The 19936-nt window shown below is 40.2% G+C and overlaps 1 protein-coding gene across 1 annotated transcript in view; it reads left to right on the top strand.

The window, feature by feature from the left end:
• Window positions 1-19323, top strand: part of MTMR2 (myotubularin related protein 2) — a 108510-nt gene extending 89187 nt beyond the window's left edge. Inside the window, exons 8-13 of the mRNA XM_078058724.1 lie at window positions 3065-3250; window positions 5908-6114; window positions 11315-11407; window positions 14618-14731; window positions 16842-17018; window positions 17932-19323. Of these exons, the coding sequence (XP_077914850.1) occupies window positions 3065-3250; window positions 5908-6114; window positions 11315-11407; window positions 14618-14731; window positions 16842-17018; window positions 17932-18093 (939 nt within the window). The 3' untranslated portion in view covers window positions 18094-19323. The remainder of the gene's footprint in view (window positions 1-3064; window positions 3251-5907; window positions 6115-11314; window positions 11408-14617; window positions 14732-16841; window positions 17019-17931) is intronic.
• Window positions 19324-19936: the final 613 nt, after the last annotated feature.

The raw sequence follows: 19936 nt of genomic DNA, 5'->3' as shown, positions 1-19936 counted from the left end.
AATTGTTTTTCACTTGCTCTCCCCATCCTCCCCCACTTTTAAATACATTGTATTATATTGACATTGTCAGCGGATATAGCCTTAACACTTTCTCCCTTTGGAACACAGTTTCCCTTTTACCTCTGACTTCGACAAATAGCTATATATTTTGTGCTCACAAGCAATTTGTATATGGATGACTTTCTAGACATTATTATTATTATTATTATTATTATTATTATCATCATCATCTGAAGTTGTTCTCTAAATATTTCAGCAAGAGTTCGTGGGAACAATACTCTGAGTGTTTGTATGCTAATAGGAGCTTGTGTCCTTTATTAAAGTTTGAAAGTCAGTTTGGCTGGACATAAAACCCTTAGCTTACATGTGATTTTCCTGAGTTTCTTAAATATGTTGCTTATTTTCTTTTGGCATAAAGCTTCAAAGGCTAACGATAAACTAAATTTCTTTACCTTCTACGTCACTCTTTTTACTTGGATGTTCAAAGGACTTTTTTCTTTTCCTTTGAAGTACAGTTATTGCCAGAATATGTCTCCATGCTGTGTATTCTGGGTCTGTATTCTCAGGTATGCACGTGTGCTGTTTCAATATGTAATTTCCAATTTTTTTAAAAAATACATGCAGTTTTCTTTAATCATTGTTCTTAGCATTCTGTTTCCTTGTTCTGACTTTCTTCTTCAGGCCTCTTGTGTTGGCTCTTCTTCACCTTTCTTCATCATTTGTCACTTTCTCTTGACTCCTTCTTATGTCTTTCTAATTTCATTTTGGTTTTAAATATTTTCCTTTTCTCTATTTCTTTTAACTCGATACCTACTGTATTATTTACTCTTGTGTTTCTTCTTCTTTGGTCTTCCTGATTTTTTTCCTCTTATTTCTAATTTGTTCCCAAGTTCTGTCACTTCATTTTTGAGTTTTCTAATTCCAATTTATTTTGTTTTTCATGCCTGGTATTATTTTTTAATGTCTTTAGCTTGCTTGAAAAGAGATTTCAGTGTTGAGAGGCATTTTCAGAGGATATGTTATGAATGCTGCTCATTCTCTTTTTAAGATAGCGCCTATGGGACTTGACCTTGATCCTTTCCTATTATTCATTTTTAGGTGAAATTAGTTTTCCTGAACCTTCAGGGTGGTTGGTTCAGTTAGAAGCCATGGCTCAGAAGTTAGGTGTACCCAGAAGTTAGAACTAATTTCACTGAGCTGCCTCTTTTATTGTTTGCATGTAGCATCAAAAAATATGAAGTCTTACTTTCTGGGATTTCTTGGCTCTGTCCTGTCTCTCCCACCCAATACCTCCCCCACCCCATTCCCTTACCTGAAACTTCTTTTCCTTTGTCTTATTTCTCTGGACCTTCTCTTCCTTTGCCTCTGTTGACTCTGTCTGCTCAATTTTGATGATGTGCTTAGCAGAAGCAATCCCTGGCTGGTCTGTTAGGAGAGTTCAGAAAGGTTAGACTGCTTTGGCCCCTTTAGATCTACTGTAGATCCGTTAGATTCATGGGCTGTTAGAATGGACGGAACCCTTCCTGGTTTTCAGCTGCACGTCTTAGATTGACCTGTTGGGCTTCCCTATAGTTCTGGAAGATGAAGGCCAACACGGGAAGCAGAACAAACACTAAAAAGTGTAAGGCTCTCTCATGGTTCTCCTGTTCTCCAGTCCTTTTATATCCATCGCTTCCTCTGCTTCTTCCCACACATTCACTGACAGCATTCAGATCTTGTGGCTGTGGGTGGTTTTGCGGTTTCACAGAATGCTTTGTCCCCATTTCTGTTTTAAATGATTTGTGTTTTTGGTTTTACTGTCTAGTTGTTCTGTTTTCTTTTAAATGTCAATTTTTTTGAAATCTAATACACATGCCAGAAAACACACTCTTTTCAAGTATATATTTCAGTGTTTTTAGTATACTCACAAAGTTCTACAACTGTCTGATTCCAGAGCATTTTCTGTTTGTTTTTGTGACTGGCCTGTGTAGTTTCCACTGCCATCTTTCTAGAATTTGTTGCAACCAGTTTGAATTGAAAGCATCTCTTACCCCTGACCTGTTCAGTTCCCATGCTCCAGGAATAATCCTTGTTAACAGGTACCCACTGAAACACTGTTAACTTTGTAGCTGTGCCAATCTTGAATCCAAACTATTTCCCAGACTGTCAGTGTTAGAAACAGACCTTCTGTTTTTTGGTAATCTGTTGTTGGTTAGGCCTTGGTGGGTTTTGTAGTTTTCAATGGTGTGAGTCATATGAACACTTAATTTTTTTATACAGTGGCTACCCTAGTATGCTATGGTATTCTGTGCTGTTATACTTGTTCCGTCTTTTTATTTGGAAATAATTATGTGGTTGAAACAGAAGCAAGTCATTATGATTGCAAAGCATTTTGCAAATATTAAGATTAAAATGAGGTGAAGAGGAAGGGAGGTGAAGAAGCATGGGCCAGTACAAAACTAGCTAGACGTCGTCCCGGCATACAGAGCTGGTGATTTCAATCTTCTCTAATAAATTATGCTTGGGTAGAACTGGAAATATAGGTAGGAAAAATTTAGTGCTTTAAAAATATTTAAGGACCTTCATATATGGTATCACATTTAATTTAAAACAGCCACATAAGGAAGTCAGGGTTAGAGTGTATATTCCTGTTTTATAAAGAAGAACGTGTAATAGGGAGTGGCTGTGTTAAGATGTCCTGAGCCATTGACATTTTCCCATGGAGTTTTCCTATTCATCAGTAATATTTATCATCGGGGCGCCTGGGTGGCTCAGTCGGTTAAGCATCTGCCTTCAGCTCAGGTTATGATCCCAGGTTTCCAGGATCCAGCCCTGCATCGGGCTCCCTGCTCAGTGGGGAGTCTGCTTCTCCCTCTCCCTCTGTCCCTACTGTCTTCCCACCCCAGCTCGTGCTCTCTGTCGCTCTTTCTCTCAAATAAATAAGATCTTTAAAAAAAAAAAAAAAGAATAATATGTATCATCTTTCATGTTATTGGATATTTTATGGCACTTTTTCACATATGTTTACATGCAGTGGGTGTACATTCATTTATGATTTCCTGTGGTGTGTGCTTTTTTTCCCCAGGCGAAGGGTGGAGGTTATGAGAGTGAAGATGCCTATCAAAATGCAGAACTAGTTTTTCTGGATATCCACAATATTCACGTTATGAGAGAATCATTACGAAAACTGAAGGAGATTGTGTACCCTAACATTGAGGAGACTCACTGGTTGTCTAACTTGGAATCTACTCACTGGCTTGAACATATTAAGGTTAGGTATATGTTATTTCCTTATATTATTACAGAAGATCAGACAAGGACTTTCTCTGCCCCTCTATTTTGGCACTTTTCTTACAATTGAACTTAAGATGAAGGTATCTTTCTGTATAATGAAAAAATTGATAACTGCTTTGAAAATTGTAAGTACTTCTAAGGTGTGTTGCTTGAATGAATTAGTTTTCTATACTGTGCATTTGGTTCTGTTGTGGTCTTCTCTTCCCCTCTCTTCCCCACCCTGTCTGAATTCTACCCATCCTTCAGACCCCGGTTCCGATTTCTTCTCTTCCATGAAGTCTTCCCGGATCGCACCCACTTCCATTGTCTCTGCACTTTTCACTTTACTTTCTCTTTCCAACTCATCAGGTAAGACCTTACACTTCAGTTAATTACTTTGTGTCAGCTGGAGTATATTCCTAATTCATGGAAACCTGGGCTGGGTAATTTATTAGTGTTTTTGGACCCCTCAGGAGCTAGGGCAGCACTGTGTGTGTGAATAACAGGCACCCGCTAAATCTGTGTTGCTCGACTAGTGAAGTGAGAGGCATTCTGGTCAGAGAAGGGAGGCGAAGCAGTTGAACGAAGGGTATGAAGGCTAAATGATGTGGAGACTGCCCTGTGAACACTAATGTGCCCAGCCTGTCACTGTCATGTTTGGAACACCGGATGTGATCGCACTTTGTATGGTTACATAACTTTTTTCATCTGTGTTCTAAATTTCAGTAACACAGCGTACCGAGAGACAGACTTCTATAGCCACATACACATTCATACTGTGAAATAAAGGGAAATGAGATTTTTCATGATAAGGAGCAGACATGTGCTCACATTTGAATCTAAAATTCGGACAGAACTGAAGAGAAGGCCAAATTGACCTAATTGAGAATTAGAGATTATTTTTATTTTTGCTCTCCCAGATGCTTAGAAGCTTGAGTGTAGCAGAGTGCACCACTCCTCAGTCAGAGAGCATGTTCTGGGGGCCCATCTGTTACAGCCTGTGAAGTGTAAATAGTAAACAGTAACACTTGATTGGAAGCGAAAGCGAACATAAATTGCAGTGTCAGCTTCAGTAAATTGCAAGGCATTCCACCAGTGCATAGAACAGTCTCTCCAAAAAGCTTGCTCTAACAGAAACAAGTCTCCTTAGAGGTATAAGAGATCGGCTGTGCCTGGACTGCCTTCTCCACCCGCAGTCCTCACACCAGCAAAGCTACCTGCTCACCTCCTTCAGAACTCTGCTCAAATAACACCTTCTCAGAAAGGCCTTTCCCAACCACACCTTACAAAATAACAGCTCCACCAGCAGGGGGCAGTGCGTATTTTCTTATTTACTTGCATCTGGCTGGCCTCGCCGGGGTAGAATGTACCAGCCCTTTGTCTCTTTGGTTCACTGCTGTCTCCAGCACCTAGAGCAGAGCCTGCCACATGGTAAGGCACTCCAAAATGTTTATTTTATAAGTGAAAGAAGGAAGGAAGGAAGGGGGGGCGGAGGAAAGGAGGGAAGGAGGGAGGGAGATGACCATGGAAGAGAGGTGACCACTTTGGATAACTCCCTGGTCAGTCTTAACTTTCTAGCTGTTCTAATCCTTTGGGTCGGTGATTCTTAAGTCTCGATATCCACTGAATTACAAGTGGAAGATATTTAAAATAGTAAGCCAGGAATAGTGAAGAATGGAGCCCAGACACTTAAAAAAATGCTCACAGGTGACTCTGATGCATAGTCAAGATTGACATTGCTTCGGAGTACCCCAGTTCCAGAATATGCCTATAGTTAAAATCAAAAGGAAGTTATCACGAGATTCTCCAAGCCTAGAAAATCTACTTTCTTTCATTCTGATCCATGTTTGTGGACCCATACTGTTCTCTAAGTATGTATGGTCTAGCCGTTGCAGAGAAGAATGGGACTGTATTATTCATTTTAAAGAATATTATACTTTTGTGTTTCTTATTTGGTTATATCTAATTCTGTCTAGTTTTAACTCAAGATCAACTTCAGAAAAGATACTTTGCACTGTCTGCATATTTAAAAAAATAAATTATTTCAAATACCAGTTAAGTTGACATAGTAATATATTGATCTGATGAGAATTTTTCATTCATACTGATAACAGAAAAGTAGCTTTAAAGTTCTGTACTGTGCTTGCTGTAAGCTATGTGACAAATATAAAAACAGTAAAATAAATGCTATAGAAGCTATAGAGTAAGAGAGATCCAATTTTATTGCTTTCATATTTATCCTGTTTTGGTTAAGTAGGGATTGTTTAACGTGTATGACTTCATTTGGCATATTATTTTTTATTTAAATAGATGATCTTGGAATATTTGAAGATTCTTAGAAACAGATCTCTTTAAAACTTAATCCTTCTTTTCTCTCACTCATACTGTTGATTTGTACAGAACCCAGAGATACCCATCATTTGACTCTTTCATTGTTCAGATCAATAGGAGCCTGGATTTATGAGATTTTTCTAGGTACAAAGGCAAAATATTATAGATCTTCTGCCACTTACAAGAATTCTTTTTAGGAAGGGACTGATGTTTTTTTCTTCATGTGTTATTGAGACAGTCATCCGTAATAAAACTGTATTAGTTAATTTTGAAGAAGGAAGCACTTAATTTTTTAAAAATGTCACTTAAAAATCTGTTTGGCAGCTCATTCTTGCGGGGGCTCTCCGGATCGCCGACAAGGTGGAGTCCGGGAAGACGTCCGTGATAGTGCATTGCAGTGACGGCTGGGACCGCACGGCCCAGCTGACTTCCCTCGCCATGCTCATGCTCGACGGGTACTATCGGAGCATCCGAGGCTTTGAAGTCCTCGTGGAAAAAGAATGGCTAAGCTTTGGTCATCGATTTCAGCTTGTGAGTAAAGAACCCTGACTCCATATTTGACATGCATCCTGCATAAGGCATGTGAAAACAGTGCCTTTTATTCATTACTCGTCGGAAACCACCCCTTTACTAAAGGGGTGAACTTCTAGAGAGAACTTTCTCGTTAGTTGTGGAAAGCGGTAGGGTAGCCTCTCATGCTGTCGGGTCATGTGTCTCTTCTGTGATGAGTGCTGGGGGAGGGCGACGACATCAGGTACCATGCCTTCATTTGTGCCCGTGTCTCTGCCTTTAAATGCAGATTAGCAGGAGTGGTTGTGGAATTACAGGCCTCTTCTGATCTCCATGCAAAAGAAGCCAAGGATGGCTTAATTGTTATTCTTAATTTAAGAATACTTCAGAGTAGCAGTGCTCACACAGGAACAGGGTCTTAAAAAAATCAGGCTGGGACCAAAAGAAATACCAGAGGAAAAAAAAAATTAACTCAGAGTGGGGAATAAAATGGCTTTTCGATTATCCTTCTTAAAGTACTAACACTGTAATGAGCATATGTATGGAGAGTGTTGCAGTTGGTTTTATGGAAAGGACGAATTTTCGTGCCCTCTATTTGCCTCAGTGCCTTTTGATGTTGTCGTTCGTGTCAGATCTGAGTTGGCAGGACCTCAGTGTCCAGGCCTCATTGTTGGATGTCTTCTGCGGTGTCCCCATGAAATGATTGTTCAGTTTCTGCATTTACACCTCCAGAAGGCAGCAGTCAGGCTCTTCCTCAGGCTGTCCAGTCTCACTTCAGAAAGTCTGCCTACTAGAAAGTTCTTCCTCATAGTGGACCAAAATTTCCTTCCCATTTCCCTTTTGAAGACAAGAACAAATATGACTACTTAACCAAATAAGATAGCCCTTCAAGTATTTGGAAGTAGTTGTCTACCCATGTCATGCATAAACTTTTAGTTCTTCTGGCTAAGCATTCATTTTCTTCAGGGTTTCCCATCTCAATCCCCTCTTCACTCCAGTTGTCCTCCGGACTTAGGTCATGTCTTTCATCAAATGTGGTACCCAAAACTAATCACAGTTCCTAAAATAGAGGAATGGGGTTATTATGTCCCTTTTAAAGGATACTAAGCTTTCAGTTTTGCTTTTTTGCTACATCATACTTTGGATTCATGCACCTTTTAATTAAATAAACATTCATGTGGTTTTTAGTTGTGTTTCTGCTAAACACTAAATTTGCAATCAGAAAACTTGAGAACAGTAACCACATAGGCCTTGGTTTTCATGTATTGCTCATCTCTGTTAGTTGTAATCATAGAATTTAGAGTGAGGAGTAGGAATATTTTCCCCAAAAGGAGGAACAGGGTGAGCAAAAGTCTAGATGGGATTGAGCTTGGCAAGAGTAGAGTTGAGGGAAGGGTGGGGTTAGAGAATCATGGAGGGGGAGAGTCAGATTGTCAGAGGCGTTGAAGCCACTGAGAGTGTGCGTGGTTCCTGGCAGTGTTTTCCTAGATTAGCTGAAAGACTTTTGAAAGATGTTTACCCAGAGGCTGTCTCGAATGTTAACCTTTACTATTCTGTAGTTCCCAGGGCATACCAGCAATGTTTATAAATACAGATGACCCTTGCACAATGCACAATGTGTGGGTTAGGAGTGCAGTCAAAAATCCACATACGACTATTGACTCCTCCCCAGAACTTAATGGTTGACAGAAATCTTACCAATAAGATCGTCGATTAACACGTGTTTTGTATGTTGTATGTATGATATACTGTATTCTTATAATAAAGTAAGCTGACAAAAGGACATGTTACTAAGAAAATCATAAGAGAAAATACATTTACAGTTCTGTAAAAAATCCACGTTTAAGTGAACTCGCATACAATCCGTGTTGCTCAAGAGTCAACAGTTAACTTGAAAGAAACAGACATTTAAAGGTAGTCTGCTCTTTTGAACTTGAACTGTTAAATAAAATTGGGCATCTGGAGTATCTTTTCAGATGGCTCACATTTTTGAGTTCTCTCTAAAATAAACCAACCACGAAAAAAACATTACAAAAACCCTCTTACTTCAAAGAATGAAGTGTTAGTCATCCAGAGTTGCACGTGTTCATATCAATGTGACCAAAATAGTAAACATTTAAGACTGTTGGAAGTTGCTGTGGATTCCTAGATTGCTAACTCTGGTTCCCTACTCCATCCCCCCCCCCCCATTTATCTGAAAGCAGAATTTGACAATTAAAGGACAACTGGTCAAGAGGGTACATTCACCTGGTTAATATAGGGTAATGAGTCATGATGTCAGGATCTCTTTCCATTCTTAACAATTCTTGATGACCCCAAAGAACTTTGTTTATATGGTTTGTATCTACCAATATTTACCATATTAGAAATTAAATTCTAAAAAATTTTTAAATATTAATTAAATAATAAACCTGTCTTAGTCTGTTTGGGTTGCTCTAACATAATACCACACACTGGGTGGCTTGTAAAATTTCAACAGAAATTTATTTCTCGGGGCGCCTGGGTGGCTCAGTCGTTAAGTGTCTGCCTTCGGCTCAGGTCATGATCCCAAGGTTCTGGGATCGAGCCCCGCATCGGACTCCCTGCTCAGCGGGAAGCCTCCTTCTCCCTCTCCCACTCCCCCCGCTTGTGTTCCCTCTCTCGCTGTCTCTCTCTGTCAAATAAATAAATAAAATCTTTTAAAAAAAATTTATTTCTCACAGTTTTGAAGGCTGGAAATCCAAGGTCACGGTGTCAGCATAAGTCAGGTTCCGTGGAAGACCCTAGATTGTGGTTTGTAGATTGTCAACCTCTCTGTGTCCTCACATGGTGACGAGAACGAGAGAGCTCCGTGGGGTCTTTTGATAAGAACACTAACCCCTTTATTGGGCTTCTGCCCTCATGACTAGCAGCTCCCAGATGATGACTCCTGCCATTACATCTGGCATTAGGATTTCAACATGAATTTTTTGGGGGGGGGGGCGGGGGACACAAACATTCAGGACATAGTACTACTATATATTAACCTAAATAAAATTTTGAAGAAAACTAACTGTATTTTCCAAAACAACAACAGAAATTTAATATGAAGAGTGGCATTGTTTTACATTTTTTGCAAATTCCTTTCATGTCTGGCTTATTAGAAGACAGCCGAATTTCACAACTACTTCCACATTCAGTTTATTGCAATGTGTGCTGTTGCTTAAAGTAAATGAGGAAAATCTGACCACACACAGATACGCAGGTTGAAAATCAGAGAGTGTCTTAAAAGCTTTTTCAGGGAATTGTGGATAGTCTTCATACTGTGCCAAAATTTAACAAATGCTAATTTCTTCGAGGTTACTTGTAATGTGGAATCCAAAACTAGATCAATGAGTTTTTCGTTGTTTGTTCCATTAAATTCCATTGGTCTGTCTTGCGCTTTGAATAGAACTTTTACCCATGCATGATTCTGTAACATCAGGGATTGGTTATTTTGGAAAATACTGCCTTACTGACTTATACAGCTCTTCCGATGTTAATGCATTTCCTTAGATACTATCATAATATCTCATTTGCGAGTATCACCAATGATTTTATCAGAAAAGTCTATTATCAAGCTTATAGTGGCAGGTAGTTTTCCAAAGATCTAATGTGCACTCAAAGCTTGAATTTTATCATAGTTTTCCTTGAGATGACACATTCACTTTGTACATTAAAAAAAAAAAGTCTTCAGGACTTTCAAGTCTTAATAACCATAGTTCATATGTCAGTTGTTCTTTCAAGTCAAAATGATGTTCCATGAAAAGGTGGTGTTTTGTACCATCAACTTATGTTTGCAGCAGAAGAATATTATGTGTATTTCCCATTTTGTTACACAGGCTGTCCTTAAGGGGAGAGATTTAACAGGATTAATATTTACTGCTTCATCAAAGAAACTGGCTCCCCCGCCCCCTTCATTTAACTGCGAGTGTGTGGCAAGGCGGGATATGACACGACTCGACCAGCTTGATTCCAGTGCCTTGCTTGGTTTCTCCTAAGGAACCCAGAGTTTTCTCCTTCGTCACTTTCGCGCCATCAGTGTAAATGGCAGTGCATTGAAAAAGGCAAATAATGTCTTAGTATTATTCTGAAAATGGTTTTGATGTCACAGACCCCCCCCGCCCCCCCCCCCCCCGGACCCTGGAAATCTATGAACCAGACTCTTAGACTCACTGTTTTGTTGGAGTGTGGAGGGTCTGTTTCAGTCATCTGGGGCAAAGGTCCTTAGAAGAGAAAAAACTGAGAAAGTAGGTGAGTCCATGCTTGGAAGGCAGATGTCAAGCATTCCTTAAAGGTTTTCAAGAGTTTGTGCTGATGTGATTCTTCTTGATAAAGACAGCTGAGCTAAGATAACAACAGGTCTCCTGCACTCACTGGCCAAGTTGTTAAAGGAGACGGGTGCTTCCTGAGGCTGTTGGATAAGTAACTGTTAATATATATATTTTTAATTAATTATTTATTTATTTTTAAAGATTTTATTTATTTGAGAGAGAGAGAGAGAGAGCGAGCATGAGCAGGGGGAGGGGCAGAGGGAGAAGCAGGCACCCTGCCGAGCAGGGAGCCCGATGCGGGACTCGATCCCGGGATCCCGGGATCATGACCTGAGCTGAAGGCAGACGCTCAGTCAACTGAGCCACCCAGGTGCCCCAAGACTGTCAATATTTAGGGAATATTAAATCTCTGGGACAAAGATATCTGGGTTCTGGGGTCTGACTGCTCCTGTCTTCCATTATTAACCTTTTAAGATCTGGGTTCCACTTAATAAACAAAGTTGTGATTTCCTATTACAAGCATCTCATGTCAGAAAAAAATATGGCAGTTTGTACATCAAAATGGTAATAGAGACTTTTGCTTGGTAAGACTGAGTGATTTCTGTTTTCCTTGCTGTGCTTTTACTTTTTTAAATTTATTTTTTTAAGATTTTACTTCTTTTTGAGAGAGAGGACGAGCCGGCGAGAGAGAGGGGCAGAGGGAGAAGCAGGCCCCCCAGAGAGCAGGGAGCCCAGTGTGGGACTCGATTCCAGGACCCTGGGATCATGACCTGAGCCGAAGGCAGACCCTTAAGTGACTGAGCCACCCAGGCTCCCCCTTGCTGTGCTCTCTTAAAAAGACTTTTGAACTTTAAAAAATATTAGAAGATAATTACTTTTATTGGAAAATAAAGTTATTTCCATGAAAAAAAAAATTCCACAAAACTCATACTTGACTCTTTCTGCTTCAGAGACTTGGCCATGGAGATAAGAACCATGCAGATGCAGACAGATCGCCTGTTTTTCTTCAGTTTATTGACTGTGTCTGGCAAATGACAAGACAGGTAACTTCTCTGGGATAGTCATTCTTGCATCTTTCTTTTAAGCCATCCAGAATTGGGAGGTTTGGTCAGTGATTATCTATCCTGCGTTTCATGTAAAATGGAAATTCTTGGAAGATTTCTTGGTAATAGAACTATTACTTGTTGTTACATTATGAACTAAGTTAAAGGATATTATTTGGAGATCGTATTAAACACTTCAGATTTCAACCAGTAGCATTAATAATAACCCAAGAGGTTTCCTCCTTCGTTTTGGACAAGTAGTTAAATAATGGCAATATATTTACCCGGAAGCTCATCTATACATTGCTAAGAAAGGTAGAGGTAAAGAAATGAAGAAATAGGCTAGGTCACTCAAGCAAAATAAAATCCTATTTTAAGTAATTTTAATGGAAAAATATGTTTACGTGGGAATTATGGGTAGGTAGGTATGTAATAGATTCAGTTCTTTTTGTTCTTAGGTATGGAGAGATTGTTTTTTAGACCTTCTATTAACTTTCTAACAAACTGATTTGAAATATTAATGGTAATGGATTTTGTCTTTTGGAAAGATATCAGAGGAGATTGAAAAACACCTGGTTTATTATGGGATCACTTCGCTAGTGAGGCAAAGCGTTGGTGTCTTAAAAATATTTAACTCAAGAGAAATCATCTCAGACCTTGGCTACAGCTCACTGCTATGTCAGCTAATTATTTAGCCAAGGGTTTATCAGACCCCAGACAACTGGGAGTCTGGTTTGTTTCTTGTGAGCCTGCCACGTGAATATAAAATAGGGTGGTTGCTGGCTCTGCTTTGCTTGAGGATTATACTTTAGCTTCAAGAAAATCCTGTTATTTCATTAAAAGAAAACGAATGGTGATCTTCAGGGGAAATACACCAATTATATAAGCATCTCCCCTGGAAGCATGTATCAGTTTGGGTGGGTTATTTTGAAAGCTGCTGGGTTAAATGAAGTGTTGTAGTAGATACGACTATGGTATGATGAGGCTGGTATTTTAATGTATATACTGCAAATGTGTATGACAGTTCCAGTTCTGTTGTATAAAAGGCCCTTGGTGTGTTGGGAGGAGGGGAGATACTAACCGCATAGTTAATGGTGTTTACTACTTCTTGGACTAGGTTTGAATTTTTCCTTTGGGATTGCTCTTGAGTTAGTGTAGCAGCTCTACAGATCCTTGCCAATCCTTTTTTGGGTGTTTGACCAAAAACAAGAAGGCCCACTATTGACCATTACCATATTTGATTTTAAAATAACATTTGACTCTTGGCAAAAAGTAAATATGCCCTATAAAAAGGCTCTAAAAGCTGTTTGAAACCACGGCACCATTGACAGCTGAGTGTACTGCTTCCCCAGGGCGATTACCTTGAAGGGGCAACATGTGTGAATATGTTAGTTCTGGTTTGTTAGTAATAAAATCACATTTGCCAATTGTTTGCATAGAAGAGTACACTCTAAGTATCTTCCTCGGTAATTGTGTTCACTTATCGCATGCTACAGATCTAAAAGCAGCTTCACTCGAATTTTGAGCTTAAGTTACTGCATAGAAAATCAGTTTACTCTTACGTTTCTCTGATAGAACTGAAAATACATCATATAGTGATGAGTATTTTAGATATCTAGTTCTGTTTTTCTGTATGATATTCTGGAACACAGAACATGGTAGACATGCTTATTGGCAATCACCAGTTTTATAAATAGTTGATCTTTGGTGCAGAGACTTAAGTAAGCACATTTGTCAAAATGACACCAGTTATGTGGTGATTAGCCAGATTCTACCTGTCCCCGCACCCTCGGCCGCAGCCCCTCACTCCTGGGTCAGGAAGCAGTTGGAGAAGGGCCCTTCAGATTGTAAACCCATTAGGAGTAGGAAATATTCCTCCTGTGCTCCCAGCGGTTCCAGCTCTGCTACCCCCATTATGTGGTGGGGACCTGCCGCTGTTGCAGCTCTCGTCTTCTCATGACTGAGCATGTGCTTTGTCCAAAAAGATGAGGAACTGATGACAGGCTTAGCTCCTTTGGATGGCTGTTTAATGAGTCAGCGCATTCACAGTTGGCTAATAAGGCTGTTCAGGGTGTCTAGCAATACAGGGGATGGGATTTATTTTGTAAATGAATGAATGGGATTTGACCAAGTTTCTTACAGGTAATTGGCTTTTTGTTGGTATGTGCTCCGGTCACCTGGTTCAGCTTTGCAGCCACAGAAATTATCATTCAAGGCAGGCTAGTTAGCCTTCATTGTTCGAGAAATTTGCCGTATTAGCCTGCTTCTAAATTTAGGAAATGTCGAGGCAAAGGTGGTTTCATCCCTATCCCTTGTGCATGCGCTTCAGGCTGTTTTCTTGCACTACTAGGTAGGGATCATTCTAAGAAAAACTTGAACCAATGCTTAGTCCCCAAATCTGCAGTCCAAATATTCACAGAATTTCTTTTTCACAGTCCTAGAATTGGTACAATTTTCAAGGAGACTACTTGAAAATTTTGAAGTATTAGATGGATAAGGGTGGATTATACGAACTCTTTCCCTCCTGGCGTCTGTCATCCATCCTTGATAAGTCCCCCCCCCCCCCCCACCAAGTTGGTTGTTTATGTAATATTAGGATATCTAGCCAAGCTCTTGTCCTAGGTTAAAGAGAAAGTGCATTTTCTTTCTGTTAGAAAGAGGCTGCCACAGTACCGGATTACAGGATACTCAGGTTTGACTAGGCTGGCCTCTAAGTGATCTGCACATCTGCCTTGGATCTTTATTTTTGTGCGTTGCTGACATTTTCTGGAGACAGTGATATTTTTTGTGTAATTCCTAAAACCAAAACTATGTTGCTGAAAATTTAAAGAAAATCTTATTACGTTGTTTATGGTCATTTTTGGCAAAGAAAGGCTAAGGGTTGCCAGATTTGCCAAAGTCAAAATTCATCCCTGTCCACGTTTAGGATTAACAGATACAGGAGATAAAGGAACACACCAGGGTCACACCATTCAAACTCTTGCTGCACAAGAAAAGGATTTCTCTTGGGGAGAAGTCTCAGAAAAGTGGTAGAGTGATTTTTGAACAGAAAATGAAACAGATAAGGCCATAATGGCTTAGAAATACATAGTTATGAATATTGTTTAGCCTAATTTTAAGAAGTATTACAAAGAATCTGCCCATATATGGGGATGAATATGCTTGAAAAAATGTCCTAATAATTTTATGTTTGTGGTATTCAATTTGCAGTTTCCTACAGCTTTTGAATTCAATGAATATTTTCTCATTACCATTTTGGACCATCTATATAGCTGTTTATTTGGAACATTCCTCTGTAACAGTGAACATCAGAGAGGAAAAGAGGTAAAATATGAGCCCTGACCCTCCCCGCTCTACTCCCAATATGTGTGATGTTCCCTAGGAGGGTGCATTCTCTGATAGATTTCAACTTAATAGTCCTCTTGGATGATTACTTTGGTCATGTTTTATTCTCACGTACTGTAATATGATGACTTCTCTCCATATATCTGAGCCTGATTTGTTTTTAAGTACCTCTGGGGCGAGGCTGAAGGTACCAGGTGCGTTTACAGGTGAATAGTAGTGTCTGCTAGAGAGCTGAAGTCTGTGTAATCATAGGAGCTCCAGTCCTTGCAGGATGGAAATCCTTCAAAGCAGGTGCAGAAAAATCTAATTAGCAAAAAATATACATACGAATGAAGAGATCCCCAAATACATTGTGCATACATATGAGCCATTTTAATTTTTTTTTAATTATAAAAGAATACTGTAAAACATCCAAACACTGAAGAGATACTGTGTAGAAAGTTACCATTTCCCTGCTTCACCAGAGACATCACTGGTAAGTGGTTGGTATTACTTAGAAGAAACCCTGTAAGGATGACGTTTCAAGTTTTACTTCTGACCTCAAAATACATTATCTATCCTATGTATGAAATTCCAAATCCTCCTGATTTGGTGTCGCCCTCTGCATCAATTTTCATTCTAAAAATGTGGTTACAGCCTAGTTTTATTCATGCTGGGAGTGCTTGCTCTGGAGCCAGGCTGCCTGGGCTGAAATCTTAGATCTGTCCCTTCTGGTGTAACCTTGGGCAAGTTCATTTCTGCTTTGGTAAATTGGGAAAAATAGTGCTTACTATTGTGTGGCTAAATAAAACAAGCTACAGAACACTGCAGTAATTACCATGTAGCAGACTGTAAGTTCCTTGAAGGCAGGTATTAAAATTTTTTTTTTAAGATTTTATTTATTTATTTGAGAGAGCGAGCACAGGAGAGGTGGGGAGCAGCAGAGGAAGAGGGTGAAGCAGGCTCCCCGCTGAGCAGGGAGCCCGGCCACATGGGACTTGATCCCAGGATCCCGAGATCATGACCTGAGCCGAAGGCAGACGCTTAACCGACTGAGCCACCCAGGCGCCCCAGGAAATTTTGAATCCACCGTATCTTCAGTGGCCAGCCTGCAGTCAGTATTCCCATGCAGAGGAGGCACTTAAGAACTTACCGAATGTTGGGGCGCCTGGGTGGCTCAGTTGATTAAAGTGTCTGTCTTCGGCTCGGGTCGTGATCCTGGAGTCCTGGGATTGAGCCCTGCATTGGGCTCCCCGCTCGGGGGGAAGCCTGCTTCTCCCTCTGCCCTTCACCCTGCTCATGCTCTCACTCTCAAATAAATAAATAAAATCTTTAAAAAAAAAAAAAAAAGAAAACTTACCGAATGTTAGATAAGTAAAAATACCTAAGTTCCAAAGATACTTTTTTCTCATCTTTTGAGAGGCTTGAATAGGATTTAACTATATCTTGATTTTAAGAAAAGAATATTTTTTGCTGAGCTGTAATTTGCAGTCCGTAAAATTAAAAGTGTATTATTTGGTAGTTTTCAGTTTATATAGAGTCGTACAACTATTGCCACTATTAACTTCGGAACATTGAGAGGTAACCGTGTCCCTGTTTGTGCAGTTTGTCCCTAGTCTCCTCTCCTGGTCCCTTGGCCATCACTACTCTCTGGATTTGCCCCTTCTGGATACATCCTGTAAATGGAATCATTCACGATGGGGCCTTTGTGTCTGGCTTCTGTCACTTAGCGTGTCTCCAAGGTGCAATCTGTAGTATGCATCAGTGCTTTATTCCCTTTCATGGTGAAGTGTTGTTCCATTATATAAATATACCAATTTTATCCATTTTATCAGTTGATGGACTTCTGGGTTGTTTCTTCCTTTTGCTCTTATGAGGATGCTGATTTGAACATCTGTGTACAGGTTTTTGTGTGCATGTGTTTCTGTTCTCTTGGTATATAGACCTGAGTGGAATTCTGGTGTGGGAGCTTGTTTAACTTTTTAATGAACTGCAGTGTTTTCTAGTATTCTCTGGTTTGATGAAAGTGGGGCTATTACTGAAGTGTCCATGTCCTCTCCCTCTAAAGAGATTTTAATAATCAAAAATACCTATGTTACCTTCTTTACAGAATCTTCCTAAAAGGACTGTGTCACTGTGGTCTTACATAAATAGCCAGCTGGAAGACTTCACTAATCCTCTCTATGGGAGCTACTCCAATCACGTCCTTTATCCAGTAGCCAGCATGCGCCACCTAGAGCTCTGGGTGGGCTATTACGTCAGGTGGAATCCCCGGATGAAACCACAGGTATGCGTGCTCTCCAGTAGACAGTGGGAGTTTTCATCGGTTAGGTCCGTCACCTTTAAAGCAACAAAAAAATTAGATATATTTAAAACTTTCTTTTTTTCCTCTTAATAGTTATAATTGTATAGTAGAGAAAGCACTGCATGGGGGTCAGCAATATACTTGATTCTTGCCCTGCTTTTGCTTGTATGGTCTTGGGTGAATCACTGTCTTTTTGTCCCTCCTCAGGAAAATGAGTGTGGTGGATTGGATGACTTCTGCAGGTCATTTTAATAGGTTTGAGGAAATAGCTTTAAGAAAATTAAAAGCCTGGGGCGCCTGGGTGGCTCAGTCGTTAAGTGTCTGCCTTCGGCTCAGGTCATGGTCCCAGGGTCCTGGGATCGAGCCCCGCATCGGGCTCCCTGCTCAGCGGGAAGCCTGCTTCTCCCTCTCCCACTCCCTCTGCTTGTGTTCCCTCTCTCACTGTGTCTCTCTCTGTCAAATAAATAAATAAAATCTTTAAAAAAAAAAAAAAAAAAAAGAAAATTAAAAGCCTGACAGATTCTGGTCCATTTTGAACCATGTTATGGAATATATACTACTTAGAACTGCTTAAAAGACTAAAAATCTGCAACCAAGTGATAGGAAATCTTTTGAGTTTTGGCTTTTAGATTGTCTTGTTACTTAGTTGTTTGTTGTATTTAAGTACCAGCCGCAGAAAATACTTGGGGGCACTGGGAGAGCCACTCAAAGAGCAGTGTTGTCAAGAGAGTCCAGTTAATTCTCACCGATGTGCTGGAAAGGTCGGCCTGGTCCCCAGAGCAGAGAAAATGCACGTTGCAGCACTTAGGGAAAGGACCACGTACCAGAACGATTTGACTTTGGGTTTGTTTAGGATTGCCTCGTTGAATGACATTATGGTGTTTTGCTCTTGTAGGAGCCCATTCACAACAGATATAAAGAACTTCTTGCTAAACGAGCAGAGCTTCAGAAAAAAGTAGAGGAACTCCAGAGAGAGATTTCCAACCGATCAACCTCATCCTCCGAGAGAGCCAGTTCTCCTGCACAGTGTGTCACTCCTGTCCAAACTGTTGTATGAAGGGACTGTTCAAGGGGGACCGGCATTGCCATGAACTCCGGATTACAGTGGCAGCTCTAGGAGGATACAGTCTTCTGAAGTTAGGATGCACCCCCGGGAGAAGTGCAGTTGCTGTATTTATTTTAAATCCCTCCAGGATGGGTTTAGAACTGTGGCAGTGCGGGTGGTGTGTGTGAAATAACCCTGTATGTAATTACACGATTATGCCACTAATCTTCTAAGTCACCCAAAGAATATTAAGACGCTTCAATACCAGATCCACAGTGGGAACAAGTTTCTGATTTTAAAATCAAAATACAGACCGCTTCAGAAACATACCTCCTGCTGGAAGAGAACTCGTGGCACAAAGGGAAGGAGCATCCCATTTATCTCAGCACACCGACCCTGCAGTTCCGTGGCAGTTCCGTGGCATTATACAGATACTGAGCCTCGATGGCCCGAAAGCTCAGAGATCAGTAGACACTCCCTTCCCCCGTCGTGGGTTTTTCTTTTCTGCAGTAATTTACTTTGAGCACCTCTCTGCACCCACTCTCTTCATATCTGATGTGGCAAAGTCTTGAGGCTGTGATGGCGTAGTAGTAGTTGGAACTTTCTGCTGTCGTGCCTGGCGTATGTACTGAAGATGTAGTAGCTAGCTGTTCCGGACAGACGCCTCGGGGATGGGCTTGGGGGCGGGGGCGGGACTGAGGAGGAGGGAGTGCCAGCCGTCCAGGATGTCAAGAATTCTACACCCTTCAGATTCGTTTCCGTTTGCCCAGTTACCAGAAACATAATGAAACGTATTTTACAAATTCATTATTACCTTACTTTATTGCATTTATGCAGTAATGTTTTTTGTGTGTGTCTGAACACAGAAGTTAACTGGTTAAGTTCTGAGGCAATATTTTAAAAGTTCACTAGGATTGACTTTTTTCCTGAAGGCTGTACAAATAGCTTATGGGTGAGAAATACGATGCTCAAATTTTACATAAAATATTTTACTACTTGGCAAATTCTGTAATTCCACTGAAAGATGAAGTCTACCAAAGAACTTACTGCACGTACAAATGTATTAGTCTCAATGCCAGTAAAGGAAATACTGCTTCAGTGTTCACCTGCCGGTAACAGTTCAGCACTGGTATAAACATTTGACTCCCTGATGTCTAAGAGCCATATGTTATGTACTGTAACAAAGGAGCTTCTTGTCCCTTGGGGCTTTAATTAAAAGGAAATTTCAACTGACTTTTAAAACGTTGTCCTTATCCTAAGTTGTTTGCCTGAAATGTCTTTTGCAAAAATGTTATTTGGAAAGTTTTTGAAGAAAGGGGTGGCTTAGCACCTGCTCCAAATTGAAATGTTCAGTTTCAACCCGTTTTGCTTCTAATACCCAAATCAAACAGTACTCAAAAATGCAGTATTCTTTCACTTGTTAATTCACCATAGTCTGGACCTCAGCCCTGTTCTTGGGTCTTGTGGTGAGGAACTATAATTTCTCTTAGTACCTCCAGTATTAGCAAAATTTGTACCAAGATGATTTGGTCTTTGTATGATACTCATTTTAAGAAAAGTAGTGACGGTATTTAAGTGGCCGGCCTATCAACTGAAGCTAAGTTTTCTATTCCACATGTTTTACATATCCATTCTTTTCTGTCCATTCTACCATTTTCCTTAATTTAAGCCTTGATCATCTTGGTCTGATATCACATAAAAGAATATGGATAACTGAAGAGATCAAGAATTTCAAACTTCCAGCCTCAATACCCTCACATCCACTTTAAATTCCATTCAAAGGCCAGAGCAATCTAAATGCAAATCTATCACTTAACCATTTTAAGACTTTCCACGGGTTTCCTTTTCACCTTCC

This window comes from Halichoerus grypus, chromosome 11 (genome assembly GCF_964656455.1).
Source record: "Halichoerus grypus chromosome 11, mHalGry1.hap1.1, whole genome shotgun sequence".
Taxonomy (NCBI): Eukaryota; Metazoa; Chordata; class Mammalia; order Carnivora; family Phocidae; genus Halichoerus; species Halichoerus grypus.
Note: the sequence above shows the minus strand (reverse complement) of the source record. Positions and strands in the feature narration are given on the sequence as shown.